Consider the following 19,873-nt stretch of genomic DNA (forward strand, 5'->3'; position numbering starts at 1 on the left):
GTCTATTTCCATGTATTGTGAGTGTGTGTTGTGGAGTCCTGTTGGCTCAAGCTGTTTGCGCCCGCAGCTTTTTCAATAAACCCGTCAGAGACAAGCTCGTCTCCTTCCGCTGGCCGCTCACTGAGTTTCCTGACAATACCTGTCATCTCCGTCTGAAGCTCCAGCCTGGCATTACAGCCCTTCATACCCTGCAGCTCTTCACCACCGCTGACACTACAGCACTCTCTTCACATTAGCTTAAGTACATGAAGATGTGTGTTTGTGTTGTGATGGAAAGCCAGGGTTGAGTCATGCAGCATTATTGTTATCCTGACCAACTGTATGATATGCACATCATCAAAAGGAGGTTGGCTTTTTTTTTTTTTTTACCTCAGGTGACTGGAGCAGCAGGAAAAGATGACTGTCTCCTGTGATATAATTTTCTTGTTTGTTTAGTCATGTCGCACGTAATATTGGTTCATTAATGTTAAGAGAGTGGAATTCTTCAGATATAATATAATATAATATAATATAATATAATATAATATAATATAATATAATATAATATGATATAATATAATATAATATAATATAATATAATATAATATAATATAATATAATATAATATAATATAATATAATATAATATAATATAATATAATATGAGGACTCAGGAAGATTCATTTTCTTAAAGCAAGGGAACAATACAGAAGAAACACAAGAGGTTCCATTCTGGTTGCTCAAAGCAAAGGGTAGTTCTTCAAGGCCAGTTTATAGACCTTTTTCTTGGGTGCTGCATGAAGGGCGCCATAGCGATCAGCGTTTTTTGTTAGAATGTTTAGAACTTTCGTTTACAGTGTTTACAACCGGTAATTTGCTCTCCAAAAATGGGTTTTGTTAGCATTTTGAGTGGATTATGGAGTGTTTTTGTGACACACAACTTTGAAAGGTGTGTTTTAAAGTCGTTATAATCTGTCAGATGTGGTTCAAGCGCACGAGAAAAACTTTCTCCTAGTTCACGTGTCTGCCGTCCGAAATACAGTGTTTGTGTGTGTGTGTCTCTCTGTGTGTGTGTGTGTGTGTGTGTGTGTTTCCCTGGCCTGTCAGCTGTTAACTCAGCGGCTCTTCAACACACGCACACACACACACACACACACACACATGCAATACTTCACTGCATCATAGAGCAAACCATTCATGGCATGGTACTTAACAGGTATGTAAGTGATGCAATTTACAAAAATGACCAATAAAAGTCTGTTACTCATACTCTGCTGGCTGATTTGCATGTTGGTTCTATGCGTGAGCCGTTTATGTTTCATTTAGTGCATTGTGTTTACCATGGTTTGTGTATTTATGTCATTTCAAAATGTCACTTTATTTTCACTTTGTCACAGTTATTAAATCAGTGGGTTAGTGGGACAGTACAGGCTATGCGTGTGTGTCAAACATTTTGGTGAATTACATTTGTTTGGGCTGGTTATATGCTTTAAAGAAAGAGAAAATATTGATTTAGTGATGACAAGGCTTTATTTAAACGGCACTCTGACAATGAGGGGAAAATGCCTCACAGCAGTTGTTTTCCATCCTTTTAGATTGCATTTTTTTAAAAATCAGTCAAGGAGGTGGGGCTGATCCACAACAGTATTAGTTCAAAGATGATAAAAGCAGGTAGAACAGATCAAAACTATCATTTCAAAGCTGTCCAAATGTGACTGTTTAAACGCATTAGTTGCTGACCGGAAGATCTTAGCATTCTCCTTGTGCATACATGCAAAGCATAATGGGTAATTTAGTGTTTTAAGAAAACGGTCTATACACAGGCACACAAACAGATGATGATGCATTGTCTTTAATCATCATTGGTCTAAACAGTTTGTTTGGTAGAATCCTATCCTTTCAAATAATTTTTAGCACAATATTCCTGCAGCTGGCACATTCCAGCTATTCAACTGATTAAAAACTACAGTTGAGCTTGTGATTACATCAAGAAGCACACACATTTAACATTAACTTTGGGTTCCTTTAAAAGTATACACATAAAAAGAATATAAATATAATATATGGAAATGAACAAAAATTTAAATGAAATGAATAATTATTACTTTTCATGATAATGTTTATAAATGATTTACATTAAAATATTCATCATTTGTTTCTTGATTGAGTTGCATCATGATCAAGAGGGATTTTATCCTATAGGACTTTATATATGATTATATAATCATATATTCATGTGGTGTATTCATAAATCTTGACAGCCCTGCCTGTGCCACATGTTCCCCTGTGTGTCAGCTAGTGACAACCATCTCAGAAAAAAAGAAAAGAAAGATTTTCGAATAAGCCTGAAAATGTTTGCTCCCTCTCCTCTTCTCATGCTAGTAAAAGCACTCCTCTGTCTTACAGCAGGAATGTAGGAAAAAATAGATGTCAAGTTATTTTCCTCCCTCTGAAATACAATGACATATTTCACTTGCACAGGTCACACAGACTCTCTCACAGTGTTTACTTCCTCTCTCACACTAAAAAGCATAAAAAGTCTGTCCGGCTTGAAATCTGTGAGGAACAGGTCTATGTTGTGTACAGTACCATCTCAGTGGTCTTCAGAAAGTCCTTTGAGTGTCCTTGAGCTCTTCCTGTCTTCCAGTTCCTGTGATGGTCTAAAATCAAGTGGCCTGATTTGGTAGTTCATCTTCATCATAGACATCACGGGTTGGCCATTTCCCCCTACAGGTGTTTTTGTGGGAGAAATGTGCTGCTGGCGCTCACTTCAAGCCTTATGTCTCATCTCGGTGCCAGAGAGCGGTTAGTTTCGGCTCTGCCTCATCCGTTCCACTGCAGCTCAAAATGCACCTGTCTGTCTGTCTGCTCAATCTGTCAGGCATTAAGAGCTTTCAACAGCCTTGCTCATGGCCAGTTACAGTTTTAATGGCTTCCAAAAGGATCATAATTGCAACCATTCGACAGAAACTCTTTCAGCGAGACCAGCACTTTTCATGTTTCACTGACTCCCAGATTTGACTCTCTGACTGCACCTGTAGTTTCACCGCTCACTTATTTGCTACTGTGTCGTCATGAGGGCTGCTATGAGTTAACCCTGATTTGTCTTACTAACCTGTTATGACCAGGCTCACTCTCTCTAAAGCTAACTTTGTATTTACTTGTGGCTTTTGAAATGAGAGCAGATGAAGTCATTTGTAAATAGTGAAGATTGAGGTTTAGTTTCTGCACTGTAAAAAATTTATATGATGTATATTAAGGATATGTTTTTTTATGTTGCCTTACTTTGATAGAAGAGAATAACTATTTAAATTCTTAATATTTAAATTATGTTAAATTTAATTTGATGTTTTAATATCATGTATAGTTGAAGTCAGAATTATAAGCCCTCATGAATTATTAGCCTTCCTGTATATTTTTAAAAACTGCTTTTATTCTAGTCTAAATAAAACAAACAATATTATCGTAAATACTGTGAAAAAAATCTTTGCTCTGTTAAACATAATTTGGGAAATATTTTGTAAAGGTCCATCTATTAGTCCAATGACGGAACTAACAGCATGGGTGAAGGTTAAAGGCAATGAAAGACTTTTTTTTAGCACATCTGAAAATAAATATTTTAATTTGTTAAAATTTATTTTATTTTGTTTCCAATTCCAAATTCCATTTGACTCCAATTTATAATCATTTAAGTTTAGATTCATCCAATTCAAGCTGATCGCCTTGTGATTTGATCTAATTTAGATTGATTAACCTAATAAATAGTTTACCCGAAGTCGCTTAGATACAGCATGCTGGCCAGTTACATTTGCTCAGACACATCCTCGCCTGGTTCTTAGATGGAGGATAACTAATTTCCTTTAAGTAATATTAGGCAGCCTTATGCTTTCTCATACATAAAGAAACTTTGATTTAGCCACTAGATTATATCATACTAAGTCAGTGATTGTCAGAAATCAACAGGTCTCTAATGCAGTCCCTATGCTCCATCCATTAAGTCCGAGTGCATGAGCAATCCCAGTCATAGGTTGCAGAAACATCAGCCTAAACAATCTACTAGTTTCAGGAGATATTAGAGTTAAACAAGAATTTTACATTTATCTGTCAGGCAAAGATTTTCCATTCCACTTCACATAATTAAACAAAATAAGCCAATTCAGAAATGTACAACATCAATTACCCAAAGATACATTTAAGAGTTAGAGATTAATACCTAATCATGTAGAAGTACGCTGCAGCATATAAGTCTTGGTGCAGAGCTCAGAGACTCACACACTGCAACTGGATATCCTGGATACAGGATCTCACAGACACCTTTGCACCTTTCCCTTAAATACTCAAATCGCAACAAAAGACAATAAAGACTTCACAAAGACTCTTGTCCAGTCATTTTCCTAGAGTGGAGCATCTGTCAAAGATCTTAACAAAGCCAAAACCCAAATTAACATATACAAGAGAAATATTAAAGTGTAATTAAGACTACTTTACCAATCTCACAGAGACATTTAAAAGACACCTAACATAAATATATAGCCTCAAGATACGCCGTGATAAAAACTTAGACATCCTGTGTGATATGTGAGTGATCTGCTGTGATGGAGAAGGAAAAGTCAAGGGCAAAGAGGGTGGCTCAGGGTGGGTGACTGGGACAGTTGAACAACTGGTTTCCTAGCTGATCATCTTCTCAGATTAGACTATTGTTTAAGTGCCTGACAATTCTTTTGGTCGTGTTGCAAGGAATTCCATAACAGGTCTCAGGATTTATATATTATGGAGAGACTCAGCCATCCTTACAATTAAAAAAAAAAAAATCACAGGAGGGCTAACAATTTTTGCTTCAACTGTAAATTGACATAACCACAAAAGTTAATTTGCTTTTAATAAAATTTCTTAATTATGTTAGTTTAGTTACGTTTTAGTTTGAATCACAGGAGTGATGATAAATATGTTAAATCATACTATGCAATGGAATGCAGGGATGGAAATTATGCCCCAAAACGATGAAAACATGAGCCGGGAAAAAAATTCAGTTCACTGGTTTCACTCTCCCTCTAGCCGTTACTGCACAGAGTGAAGTTACTTTTACACTGGATGCGGAAAGCACAGTGCTATGAAACCCATTCATTTCATTGTGCCATGCAAAGGGTGGTTTGTTCCTGCATCAAACAAAGGACAAGAGCAGTACAGTCAATGTTCAAAATGGCTCAGTATTCTGCTCAGTAGATATTCCATTCATGAACTTGTAAACTTTTTAATGAACTGCACATGCTCCCTGGAACTGGAAAGTATGCTCAAATAATGCGCTGAGAGGACATTTTCATGTAATATATGCATTCTTGTAGTTTGAAATAACGCTACTGTGGTGTCAATGCTGGTAAAATGCCTCTCGACTCTACTAATAAAATGTGTTTTTTTTTTTTTTTTTTTAAATCAGTGTTGTTTAAGTTGTCAAGTTCAATTCTGAAAGTCTTACAAAATTATATTATTAAATAAACTAGACCATTTTGAGGGACGTAAACAATAACAATGGCCCTTAAGTACAGTTGAAGTCAGAATTATTAGCCCCCCTGAATTATTAGCCCCTTATTTATTTTTTTTCCCAATTTCTGTTTAACGGAGAGAAGATTTTTTTCAACACATTTCTAAACATAATAGTTTAATAACTCATTTCTTATAACTGATTTATTTTATTTTTGCCATGACGACAATAAACAATATTTTACTAGATAATTTTCAAGACACATCTATACAGCTTGAAGAGACATTTAAAGGCTTAACTAGGTTAATTAGGTTAACTAGGCAGGTTAGGGTAATTAGGCAAGTTATTGTATAATGATGATTTGTTCTGTACACTATCGAAAAAAAAATCTAGCTTAAAGGGGTTGATAATATTGACTTTAAAATGGCTTTTGAAAAATGTAAAACTGCTAGCCAAAATAAAACAAATGAGACTTCCGAGACCTTCTTCTCCAGAAGAACAAAAATATTATCAGACATACTGTGTAATGGTAGGGGGTTGGGGGGGGGGGGGGGGGAGTAATACTTATACTTTTAAAATAGTTTGACAACGAGCAAGATGTGTTCATGGGCCAATGACATCGCCACATTGACATGGTCTATAGCAAATAATCATTACAAACCATTTTCATATTTGGGTTTTAGCCAAGTGCATCCAGATTTTTTGGCTTTTATTCAGAATTTTTAGTATGATGCAGTCTTAAAATACAGTCCCAATTCCTCTAAGTGTGACCAACACTAACAAATAAAATTAGTGAGTAGTTACTATATATTTTTGGTGATATTGTCAAATGTTATTTTGCATTATAAACTCAAAATGGAATTTTCCTTGAGCCATTTTGCTCGCTGTGGTTTATGCATGTCAGAGATGCAGCATGTGTGATGCTCCTCATATTTCTTTGTTTCTGCACTGGTGACAAATCATTTGTCTTCCCTTTAACATCTCCGGCAGCTCTGAATCAATATGTTACACAAATAGTTTGACAGACGTGAGAGCTATCAAAATCCTTTTAAAGGACAAGCGCTCACACACCAGGAGCAAGCACAATTCACAATTCAAGAATTGGCTGGCTTGCTCTTCACAAATAGGAATTTGAATGAAATTTGCCACACCCCACAGGATATTGAAATGGAAAATGAGTGACAGGAAGTGGAATTTATTGGATTAGTGAACACAAGCTGTGTGAATGCTGTAATGTTTTAATATGGGCTGTGAAATGAAAACCGCAATTGTGTGTGTTGTGAAATAGGCATGAAGGTTGTTGTTAGGGGGGATGTAGAAACAGTATATGGCCTTCAGTGCCTTTATTGCTTTTAAACGTTTGTCAGACATACTGTATAAAAAGAAAACATGCAGTGTTGATCTTTTTTATTATATATTAATTATTTATATTCATTTTATTAAGCACCTTTGCTTGGATATGCTATACAGTGGCTGTGTGAGAGTAAGTTAAGGAAGTGTGTTAAAGTGTTTTAAACTATGACGTGTATCACTTGATTTTTAAAAAGTAAAGGTAAAGTTTGTCTTTCAATATTTTATCATAAAAAAATATTGATTTTATAGTTAATTAGACTTTGGTAAGGTACTATTTTGTGCCCAATTTTTGATTGTAGTATTTTTTTTTAACCCTAACCCCGATGACTAAAAACATTTTAAGTTTTTAAGTTATTTATTTATTTATTTATTTATTTTTAAATATTATTATTAAGAAAGCATACAGGCTGAAAAGTCAATATAATCACATATATCAATTCAACCACCCCACCCCCTTCCCCTGCAATCTCTTTAAACAGTGGTATCCAATGAATAGAAGTTAACAGAATAATATAATTAAAAAGTACAGTATCAAGAATGAGATCAATAGAGTGCAATTATTCAAAATAATCATTCTGGATCCTAATCATTGCTTTTTGCAACAAACATGGACATTTTGTCAGCAGTGGACGTCCAAATCTTTGATGTACACATATGTAACCAACTCCAAACATTTTAAAAAACAAAACACATTGGTGTTTTAATTATTAAATAATTAACAGGATAATAGGCAAAAATACATCTTTGTAATTGATTTAAAAACCCAGACTGTTTGCAAGAAAAAAGGATACAGGAAGTGTTTTGTGTCTCTTTTTTTTCTCTGTATAGGAGTGTGAATTTTATCAAGGTGGTTCAGCACATTTGGTTATAACGAGCACACATGCTGCCACTGAATTCACAACAACTAATAATACCCATTGAATCTCACAACCCGCAATATCCCTTCAACCTTTCACAACATTACTTGGAGATCTGCACACATATATGTGTTTTTATCATGTACGGGGTGGGCCATTAAATGGATAACCTTAATAAAATGGGAATGGTTGCTGATATTAACGTCCTGTTTGTGGCACATTAGTATATGTGAGGGGGCAAACTTTTTAAGATGGGTGGTGACCATGGTGGCCATTTTGAAGTTGGCCATCTTGGACCAACTTTTGTTTTTTTAATAGGAAGAGGATCATTTCACACACCATCTTATTTGAATTTGACAAGAAAAACAATGGTTTGCTCGGTTTTAACGTAACTTTGTTCTTTCATTAGTTATTTACAAGTTTCTGACCACTTATAAAATGTGTTCAATGTGCTGCCCATTGTGTTGGATTGTCAATGCAACCCTCTTCTCCCACTCTTCACACACTGATAGTAACACCGCTGGAAAAATGCCAGCAAAGGCTTCCAGTATCCATAGTTTCAGGTGTTGCACATCTTGTATCTTCACACCATGGACAAAAAATATAGTGGGGCCGTTCTTCATCAATGGAATCCTCAAGGCCACTGGATATTTGACATGGGTACATGATGATGTGTTTCCTTCTTTATGCACTGAAGCTGGCATGTTCCCTGAGTTTTACCAGCAAGATGATGCACCATCACATTATGGGTGTCAGGTTCGAGCATTCCTAAATGAACGAATAAATGAATGTTTCCTTAAAAGTGGATTGGTCATCGTGGGGCAGTTGAATGGCCCCCAAGTCTCCCGGTCTGACCCCCTTAGACTTTTATCTTTGGGGTCATCTGAAGACAATTGTCTATGGTGTGAAGATACAAGATGTGCAGCACCTAAAACTACGGATACTGGAAGCCTGTGCTGGCATTTCTCCTGCGGTGTTGCTATCAGTGGGTGAAGAGTGGGAGAAGAGGGTTGCATTGACAAGGTAACACAGCACATTGAACACATTTTATAAGTGGTCAGAAACTTGTAAATAACTCATGAAAGAACAAAGTTACGTTAAAATCAAGTGCACCATTGTTTTTCTTGTGAATTTCTCAATAAGTTTGATGTGTTGAATGATCCTCTTCCTATTGAAAAAACAAAAGTTGGATCCAAGATGGCCGACTTCAAAATGGCCACCATAAGCCCCTTTCACACATACAGACCTTTCCGGAAAATTGCCGGCAATTTTCCGGAAAGGTGTGTATGTGTGAACAGGTCCTTTTTGAAAATACCGGTAAATTCGTTCTGGCTATTTTCCGGAAAGAGAAATTGTAACATTACCGGCAATTTGCCGGAATGCTGCGCTGTGTGAATGCAAAAGTAAGATTGCCGTAATAAGCGCGTGCACGTCTAGAACGTGCTGACGTGAGACGTCTGCTTTAGCCAATCACAACAGTCAGACGCATTTACGTCCGCGCGGTTTATGAGAATAAAAGCCTTTGAATATTTTTCCAGACACATTTAGCTGCTAGAAGTTAGTCAGATCACGTTTATATGTTCTTCTTAATGCCAACTGTGTAAATAATCATCGATGAGATGCTTATGATAAGCCGTTGTTTGTTTACCTTCAAGCTTTGCGTGTGCCTGTGAAACAGCCTGTGAGCGCCTGCACACGCACATATTATGAACATCTCGACATGCGAAAGTGATCCTGCGAAAGTTGTTCACAATATTGATCATCCACAGAGTTTGTAATTTAGTCAAATGTTTACAAATACAAGCGCAGCCGTTTAAAGCTCATTTGTGGTGAATGATGTCAGAATTTACCGGTATTTTGGAATGGATGTGTGAATGCTCTTTTCCGGAAAATTTCTGTAACTTCCTTGCCTGTGTGAACAGCGCTTTTTTGAATATACCGGTAAAGTCATTCCGGAAATTTTCCGGATATTTACCGGTATCACTGTGTGAAAGGGGCTATAGTCACCACCCATCTTGAAAAGTTTGTCCTCTCACATATACTAATGTGCCACAAACAGGACGCTAATATTAGCAACCAATCCCATTTTATTAAGGTGTATCCATATAAATGGCCCACCTTGTAGATACTTTTTATTGACTGTTTTTTAAATTAATTGCATGTTCTCCCTGTGTTCGTGTGGGTTTCTTCCGATTGCTCCACATCCGCTGCGTAATCCATATGTTGAATAAGTTGGCAGTTCAGTCCGCTGTTTAATAAAGGGACTAAGCTGAAAAGAAATTAAATTAGTTCATAATTCATATGCCCTAATATGTCTTCACGTCTATCTATATGTTTAAAGCAAAACACTGTATGTGAATAGGGTAAAACTGTATAATAACAGTAGTCATTATATTTTTCCATGCGATTAATTACATTAAGAATTGAAAACCTTTTTGTAATACAACTTTTCTGAAAGGCTCTTTACCTATCCAAATGAGTCATGATTGAATTAAATATGTGATATTTTGCATATATTTTATTCGGTGTAGTCTTGTTAAAAAATATGTCTTTCTTTTTTTGAGTCTTAATGTAATCAAATCAATTAATCTCTTTGTATCACTCCATAATTCAAAAGATACGGCAAACAGCCATAAATTTCACAAACAATCCATTTTTTTCTTTTTTTATTGTTTATAATTTTATATAAATTATGTATAAACATTCTTCTGTAAAAACCTTCAGAACATATATATAGATGAAGCTGCAAAGTTTAGGCAACCTGTGTAAGTGCTACTGAATTGCTACGACAAAAGACTTTAAAACTTTTAAAAGTGCATTTGGATGTTTTCTTTAAATGACACTAAAACAATTTACGAAAAGCCAAAACTGTTTTTGCCAGCAGTGTATTCGCTTAAAGTTTCATTATTATTTATAGGAGCCATTGGTGTCTGGTCCACACAATGCTGTTGTTTTAATATCCATGTTGGGACATTTAGTTCTCATAATGTAAAACCTGATCCACCCACACAAACACTCACAGTGTTGTGCAGTGATTAATGCTAAAGGCTGAGACTGTGTCCTACAGACATCACCCCGCTGATAGGAGACATCTGTCTCTGCTTAGCTGCATGTGTCTCCACTTGCTTTTCATATGTGTATGTGTACATGTTTGTGTATGTGTGTGTGTGAGTATATGTGTGTGTGTGTTTGTGAGTGAGTATCATCTCTCCGCCGGCACACTGCACATATTTGCTTTTGTACTTGAGTTCTGCTGTATGACTCACCAAGATGATCTTGACCAAGTCAGAAAAGGTCAAGGTTAGCCAGTAAATTGGCTCTAAGCAATCAGTGCTTTCAGTGTGTGCGTGCGTTGTGTGTGTGTGCGCGAGTGCGCTTTCATCTTTGAGGAGGGGTTTGATGAGATCTGGCGACTTTCAAGCTCTCAGCTTCAGGTATCAATGACGCTACGACTACAAAGAACAGTTGTTGAAGGGTCATATGACACACACACACACACACACATGCACACATACGCATGCACGCCCGCGGGCACACACACACACACACAGACACACACACACATACAGACACACACATATATACACTTATTTAACTACCCCCTTTTAACCTTACAAGAAATGGAATAGCGCAATGCATTTAAATACTTTAGTTTTACAATAAAATAGTACACTTTGAAAATAGATAAACATGTATATTACTGTATATTAATATTAAAATAACTAATGATAAAAACTTTAGAAAATAAAATATTTGTTTTAATAATATCTTAAATAGATTTCAGATAATATATCCAGGATAATATGGTTTCTATGGTGGCTTTTATTTGTTTATTTATTTATTTATTTATTAACTTTTTCAAAAATCTGCTGCATAAAACAAATGCCGGAATAGTAGGCGGTTCATTCCACTGTGGCAACCCCTGATAAATGGACTAAAGCCCGATTCACAAGGGGCTGCAGCATCAACGCTTGACCGAGGGTGTGTCTAAAGTTGGGGTTGACTCGATCGTCATAGCAGCATCAGCCAATAAAATGAGTAAGCAATCAGCTACTGTCTGAGCTGGTGTATATGCATACAGCGATCTGATTGGCTGACTTTTCCGTCAGCGTTTGAAAAGTTGATAATGTCCCAACCTCTGCAAACAAGGCAATGCAGTTCGGCAATGCCTGACGTCATCCATTTAAGTGAATGGGAAGCTTTGACGCTGATCCCCCGTGTGAATGGGGCATAAGCTAAAGGAAAATGAATGAATGAATGAATGTATTACAACTGAATCAGTTTCTCCCTACACCAACTTACTACTGTAAAACTTCACATTGTTGTTGTTTCTTCACAACAATGACTAAAAATGTAAATAAATCACTCATTTCAACAAAGCTTTCACTCTTCCTGTTTCTCCTGTTTCCACATTTCTTCTCTTCTCTAGTTTGTGCTGTGATCTAGTTGTCTAAAAACTGGCATTGTGGGTTATGTTTTGATAAATTTCTTCATTCCTCTTTTGTTAGTTGCTTTGGATAAATATGTTGGCTAAATGCAAAAATACAAGCAGTTTCAAATATTCAGGTAATGTTTTTCTCTCTATAAAAAAAAGCAAATAAATATTTATTTAAAAAATGTTTGTGTAAGAAGTTTCATAAAACCAACAGACAGAGACTGTGTCACTTACATAAAATTAGTAATATATTTGTGAGACTCTATGTCAAATACTCAAGGGCAGGAAACAGGCCTAGTCTATTCAGGTCTATTTTCAATGCTCATAACCCGAGCAGAACAGGTGTGAATGTGTGATAGTCCCATGTTTGGGGGTTATAAAGCCCCTGAACAGCTGTCCCTTCTAGTCTCCCCTCCAGAATGTACGTTGGCATGCTTGGGGCCACTAAAACGAGGGCTGCCCTTTATGCGAATTGAACCTTGTAAGTATTTGTTGAGGACAGACGCAAAGGGGGTTATTTAAAAACACACAAACCCTTTAGCCTTCGCTTCTTTGAAGCCCTCATTCATTTCATTGTGAACAGACACATTTAGAATAACTCTGACCCTGCACTCGTGTGTGTTTTTAAACAGGTGGAGATTGAAAAACTGGACTACCATCACTACCTCCCCCTGTTCTTTGATGGACTGTGCGAGACGGTTCACCCTTACGAGTTCTTTGCTCGACAGGGCATCCATGACATGCTGGAGCACGGCGGAAATAAAGTCCTTCCTGTTATTCCACAGCTCATCATCCCTATCAAAAGTGAGTGGCATTAAGAGGAAACTTGGCACTCTTGGATCTAAAATATCAATTTCTCTCCAAAGCGATTAAATCGCAAAAATGGCATCAGTCTGCCTTCAGTGATTTGCATTTCATCTTTAGAAGGTACCTAAACAACTTGAAAGTATGAAGCATTAAAACAGAATTTATAAATAATGCATATTAAAACACAAAAAAGAAGGGAGGCTACCAAGGGACCCACAAAAGCTTTAAAGCAGTCACACTACATAAATCTGGCTTATGGAAAAACAAACCTTAAAATGCTGAAAATGCATATCCTATGTGGAGCTTGGCCAAAGGTCTGTGAGGGTTCAACCATCTGAAGGAGAATCCAGTGTTATGAGAGCAATATTGGGTGTCAGTGCATTATTGTTAGCCAGGGGTTGTTGAGCTTTTTTATTCCTCAACACTATCTAAGGATTTTGCAACAAAGTAAAAAGACACCTTTAAAGTTTATGTAATGTATAATGTTAAATGATTTGTTATTCTGTGGGTTTTATTTAGATTGTGAGTTTTGGTTAATTTTCCTTTTTTCTTGACTTTTTATTCAAAACAATGTTGTTTTCACAGGCCACTTTATTAGGTACACCTGTTCAACTGCTTGATAATGCAAATATCTAATAAGCCAATCCCTTGGCAGCAACTCATGTAGGCATATAGATGTGGTCAAGAGGAAGTTATGCTGAGCATCAAAAGGGAAAGGAAATGGCATATAAGTGACTCTAAACATGTCATGGTTGTTGGTTCCAGGTTGGCCTGGACTGACTGGTCGGAGTATTTTAAAAAATTGGCAGATCAACTGCGATTTTCACACAGACATCACTGGGGTTTACAGAGAATGGTCCAAATAAGAAACAATTCCAGTGAGGGTCAGTTTTGTTGGTGAAAATTCTTTTTCATAGAGAACAGCTTGTTGAGCTGATAGAAAGACAACAGTAATACAAATAAACACTTGTTTCAACTGAGGTCAGACTCTGTAGAAGAGCATCACTAAAGTCAAAGATAACTTAAAACTAACATACATTTTGCATTGGGGATATGGTTCTGTTCTGAGCAAACACTCCCTGCCCATAGATAGAAATGGGCAGAGTGTGAATAACCCCCTATGGTGAACAGAACAGCAGCAAAAGTAATGATTAATGTAGTAGATATCATTTATGTTCTAAGTGACTATTTTATAGAACAACATACAGTAATTGAGTGGTCTGACTCACTGGGTAAAAAATAACCAATGTCAAGTCTTGACTGGATGAGAGGAACAGTTGGGCATGGAGGTGGGTGATTAGCACTTGAGCAAAATAATAAGCTGCTGAATAATGAACTGAAAAGACCTTATGTGATTGGTGTTATATTACAGGTAGACATGGATCAGCTTAGGGACCTGCCAGAACTAATGCGATAGTTGCTCTTCCACTATTATGCTAAACAGTTAGGTATGGTTCCAGCAGTATTTCCATAAGAGCCTGGTATGGCATGGCATGATAATAAACTATTCCCTGCCTGGAGTCTAGGCACAGTTAGGCTACCATGCTGAGCTGTGCTGGTAGAGTGTGTCTGGCTGCCATGTTCTCATAGCTTGGAGAGCAGAAGAATATTTAACGAAGTAAATATAAGATAAAAAGGAATCCAAAACAAGTCTATGTTACTGTTAACATAACAATAGTAACACATTACTATATTCTAAACAGTTCTGTTATCAGCATTGCATGGAAATTGAAAACTTATATCTTCTCACTAGACTGGATCAGCAAAGAATGAAATAGTTGAGCGAACAGAACCAGCAAACAAAGCGACTTATCCTCCATGTCAAACCTTGAAGCAGATGAGCTACAACAACAGAAAGTCACATTTTTTACTTGTAGTGAATTACTGTCACTTCTGTCAGCTTAAAATAACAAACTGACTGCATTTCAGACAGGCTCACCAAAACGAAACAAAAGAAATTGCAACGATCCCGTTATGCTGTAATATCACTGTAGATCATAAACTGACAAATGTTTCCAGCACCATGTTGATTCTGTGTCACAAGGAATAAATTCAGTTAGGCAGTTCTGTAAGCACAGCTGACCCCGATGTTAGCATAAACCTAGCACAGCACATCACACTAACACAATAAGCTTGCTGGAGACAGTTATTTAAAACTAAATAAAAACTTGACCTTACACATACAGCAGAGGTCACACTGAAGAGAATGAAAATCAGAAGGGTGATGTTCTGCACTGACCCAATCAAAGGCCACAATCAAGAATAAATGAACTCCTGGTGGATGATTACATAAATCATCTTCATTCTGCTAAATTGCTGTTTAAAAAAATAGTTTGTATGGATGAATAGGTAAGTGGGTGAATAGATGGATGTGTTGGATGGTTTGGTGTGTGGAATGATATACAGATGATAGATAGATAGATAGATAGATAGATAGATAGATAGATAGATAGATAGATAGATAGATAGATAGATAGATAGATAGATAGATAGATAGATAGATAGATAGATAGATAGATAGATAGATGGATGGATGGATGGATGGATGGATGGATGGATGGATGGATGGATGGATGGATGGATGGATGGATGGATGGATGGATGGATGGATGGATGGATGGATGGATGGATGGATGGAAAGATGGTTGGGTGGGTGTATGGATGAATGGACAGGTGTGTGGAAAATGGTTAGGTAGTCAGATAGATAGATGGATGGATGGATGGATGGATGGATGGATGGATGGATGGATGGATGGATGGATGGATGGATGGATGGATGGATGGACGGACGGAGGACGGACGAACGGACGGAAGGACGGACGGACGGACGGATGGATGGATGGATGGATGGATGGATGGATGGATGGAAAGATGGTTGGTTGGGTGGGTGTATGGATGAATGGACAGGTGTGTGGAAAATGGTTGGGTAGTCAGATAGATAGATAGATAGACAGACAGACAGACAGACAGACAGACAGATAGATAGATAGATAGATAGATAGATAGATAGATAGACAGACAGACAGACAGACAGACAGACAGACAGACAGACAGACAGACAGACAGACAGACAGATAGATAGATAGATAGATCGATCGATCGATCGATCGATCGATCGATCGATGGATGGATGGATGGATCAACTTTCTCTCCTCTCTCAAAGAAATAACTGCAAAGGTGTTTGTATCAGGAGTTAAACTAACGCAATTACTTGAGGTGTCTAAATGTCGCGCTCCTGTGGTATTTAGAAAAGGAATAGGTATATATGAGCTCGTTCATTTTTAGAGTCTAATATGAAGGTGGAATTAATGGTGCCTTTATTTGGAGAGATTTAGAAACAGATCTTCACTCCTCCAGACGCGTCACACACCATGAATTATTGAACACTCCTTCGGTGCAAATGTCACACTGCTGGAAAACAGTTTGGCGTGTTTGTTTGGTAATTAGAATTTCATAGTGTATGATACAGATATAGGAGAGCGGCAAGTAAATGGAAATGATTGGGAAAGTACGGCACACAGCTGTCATTCAGAATAAAATGTCTTTTTTTCTGCTGAACACAAAAGGTTGTTTTTATGAATGTTGTTAACCGCTTTGGTGGCCTTTGACTCAATGTATCTTCTTTTATGTTTCACAGAAGAAAGCCTGAATAGTGTGAAAATGTGTAAATAAGCTCTCCCTTTAACTCCCTGAAAACTCCTGAAAACTTCTTCCGGCAGGCATCAGATACAGCATAGCATTATGTCTAATGGTCTAGAACAAATTCAATTAAGCCATTCAAGCGATAACCAAACATATTTTTAATTACCATAAAAGCTTACTTCTCAGGAGAAATCAAATCATACATTGAAAAATGGATATTTATGAATTTAATTATTTCTTTCAGCCGCTCTGTTATTCTTTCCACTAACCACTGAACCATAGGATTGTGGGAAATCATGCAAGATGCAAATGAAAGCTTCAGAAACAAAATTGACACTTTCCTCCATCCGTGCAGAATGTGTGAAGGAAACATTTCCAGGTTTTGAATGTAAACTAAGAGCGAGAATGTGCAAAAATAATATCTCATTAGTGTTCATAGCTAACATTTTTCACACATTGCCAAAATGTTGAGTTTTCTGGAGCTTCTCTTTACCCTCTGTACAATCTGTCTGCAGATGCTCTGAACACAAGGAACAGACAGGTCATCTGCACCACGCTGAAGGTTTTGCAGCATCTGGTTGTTTCAGCAGAGATGGTGGGTGAAGCACTGGTCCCGTACTACAGACAGATTCTTCCCATCCTCAACATCTTCAAGAACATGAACAGTAAGCAGCTCTTACATGTCTCAAAGTTACATTGTTAAAGCAGTAAGTCTCTCAAGGCTCTGTGTGGTGTTCTACAGAGCGGCTGCTTTTGTGCACAGTAAAATGGAAAAATTATTTGTTTTAACAAAACAGCAGTTTATTGTAACTTTGAGACTTTGATTTATATGCAATATTGAAGATCTTCTTAATTACAACTCTTTTAGTACACTACCGGTCAAAAGTTTGGGATCAGTTTTCTTCATGTTTTTTTTTATTTGTATTATTCTGTTCATCAAGGCTGCATTTATTGAATGTAAAAAAAGTGTTAAATTGTAAAATATTGATAAAAATTTTAAATACCTACTTTCTTATTGTATGTTCATTTAGTTTCAAATGAAATTATTACTCCAGTCATTATTGCTTTTATTACTATGATTTCTATTAGTGATTTCTGAAGAATCATGAGACTCTAAAGACTGGTGTAATGAAGCTGAAAATAAATTATTAAATTAAATTGTAAATTTCTCTGAACAGTTATTATTTTAGGTGGGAGTAGATTTTTTTTAATCTAGATTAATCTCTTCATTTGAATTCTGCCGAAGGCATTTAGCTACCCAAATAATAAGCCTTTAAGAACAGGTCTCTCAAGCCTGGTGGCGCATTAGACCAGGGGCTCATCTCCTGTTTCCAAATGCATCACAAACTGCTTGAAAAACTGTTCTACTATGATAATTGGTGATGAAAATAAATGATGTTCAATAAGATGTACAGGTACTTGTGTTTACTAACTGTTTATTCAGTTAAACATGAATTTTAGGCCTACATAAGCTCGAAACAGCGATTTTTGATAACCTTAATCCGACGAAAGTCATTACTGAACTAAACAGAAATGGTATTAATACATGGAGTATGCATATATTAGTGGCATTATTGAAGTAAACACCGCAATCAAACTGTTATCGCCATGTAGGACTTTTCGCCATATTTTCTGACAAGATCCACTCACACGGCTGTCAGTAAAGGACCGCTCCGGAACGCACAAACACACAAACACACACACACACACACAAATCGCGAAATGCGGAATTTTTTTCTTTCCATTTGGTTCTGCGTTATTAAATTCCATAACACTCTCACCTGTCCTTACTCCTTATTTGCGTCTAGTACCCCAGTTTGTCACGGGGGATGAATGAAATGTTCATGAGTTGAAACTGTTAAACTGCAGTTAAAGTCAGGCATCCTTTCATTCAGAAGGGCACTTTTTTGTCAGATGGCTTACCGGTCAGGTATACATCCTCGCTAAAATATCAAGGTAAAAGTCTTCATAGCTTGTGTAGAATAGCCCCAGCTTCCAACCCAACTTTGAGAATAAATTAAAAGCAATATTTTTTTATTGCACGATAAGAATCTCACTTTAACAGCACGTTGACGCCGATAACGGCCCACCACTAATATACTGCAATAACATATCACAATTTTACAATTTGTACTGTATTTTTGATTAAATAAATGCAGCCTTGGTGAGCAGGAGAAGCTTATTTTAAAACATTTAAAATTCTTACTGACCACAAGTGTACCCTAGTGACCGGTAGTGTACGAAATACAATAAAAAAATTTAAATGTATCATGTGAACTAAGTGCTTTTAATATTTATGGACTCAGATATGATATCGATCTGTGTGGGACTCAGTAAGGAAATATTTGAATTAATTTTATCCTTGAAGTTTTAAGTAGGAACTATTCCAGCTTTATGGATGTGGCATCTGCAGTAAAACTCGAAACATAAATTCACTGAGAAAGTATACGTTAACATTGTATTGAAGCATCTGTTTTCCAAAACAGCTAACCACAGAGTTCACCACAGAGAAAAATATCAATTTGTAAAAAATGTATACGTTAAATGGGGGAAATAAACATGAATTATGCATGTGACCAAAAACATTCTGTGAATTAAACTGAACAACCCAAAAGAAATAATGCTAATCAAAAGGATAAGAGTTGGCTCACTATAGAACAAAAATGATTGATTTTATTTTATTTTTATATTTTTGTATTTATAATGAAGAAAAAAGCTACATTATGGATGTAACCGATGTGAAACTGCCAATTATGTGACTTTGGTAAATCAAATAGTTGATTGAGAACCTTGACAAAGACATTTTTGAGTATTTTAGATTACTGTTAAATACTAGCCTACACAAAAAACATAGAAAGGGTTTTACTATTTTGCTAAAAACGTAATTTTTTTTCATGGCAGGGTTGACATTTGCATGGAATTGCTCGTAGACAGAAATACATTACCACTCGAACGTGTGGGGATTAAATAACAAGTCATTTTTAAAAACAATGAGTCTAAAAATACAACTTTAAAAAAATCTGCTTATAGTCCATATATATTTTAATTTGTGAATAGCTTGTAAATTAAAAATGCAAGGGGAAGCATTTCCGTCCTTTTTAAGTTGCATCTTGAGACACCACGATGTACAGTTTTTGTTTCATTTTGGTATACGTGGTCAGTGCTATAAAGGGTTGCATGATATTGGAAAAATCTAACATTGTTATATTTTGTTATTCTGCAATATATATTGTAATATGAATATAATTTCACCAGATTACTTAAATCTCCAACTTGATCTCTATTTTGAAAGGATTGATCATTTTAAAATGATTTTGGATGA

At 36.4% G+C, this 19,873-nt stretch overlaps 1 protein-coding gene across 7 annotated transcripts in view; it reads left to right on the forward strand.

Moving 5' to 3' along the window:
- pacrg (PARK2 co-regulated) overlaps positions 1-19,873 on the forward strand; it is a 160,589-nt gene that overhangs the window by 81,093 nt on the left and 59,623 nt on the right. For 6 of the 7 annotated variants that reach the window (XR_015512537.2, XR_015512538.2, NM_001007398.4 and 3 more), the window contains exons 3-4: positions 12,735-12,906; positions 17,067-17,216. Coding sequence is in view for 4 of the 7 variants with exons in the window: in NM_001007398.4 (NP_001007399.2) it covers positions 12,735-12,906; positions 17,067-17,216 (322 nt within the window). In the remaining 3 variants the exon portion in view is untranslated. Of the gene's footprint in view, positions 1-12,734; positions 12,907-17,066; positions 18,117-18,165; positions 19,135-19,873 lie in introns of those variants that run through there. The other variant, XR_015512536.2, reaches the window with a different exon arrangement.

Source organism: Danio rerio, chromosome 17, assembly GCF_052040795.2.
Source record: "Danio rerio strain M-AB ecotype USA chromosome 17, GRCz13ab, whole genome shotgun sequence".
Classification (NCBI taxonomy): domain Eukaryota; kingdom Metazoa; phylum Chordata; class Actinopteri; order Cypriniformes; family Danionidae; genus Danio; species Danio rerio.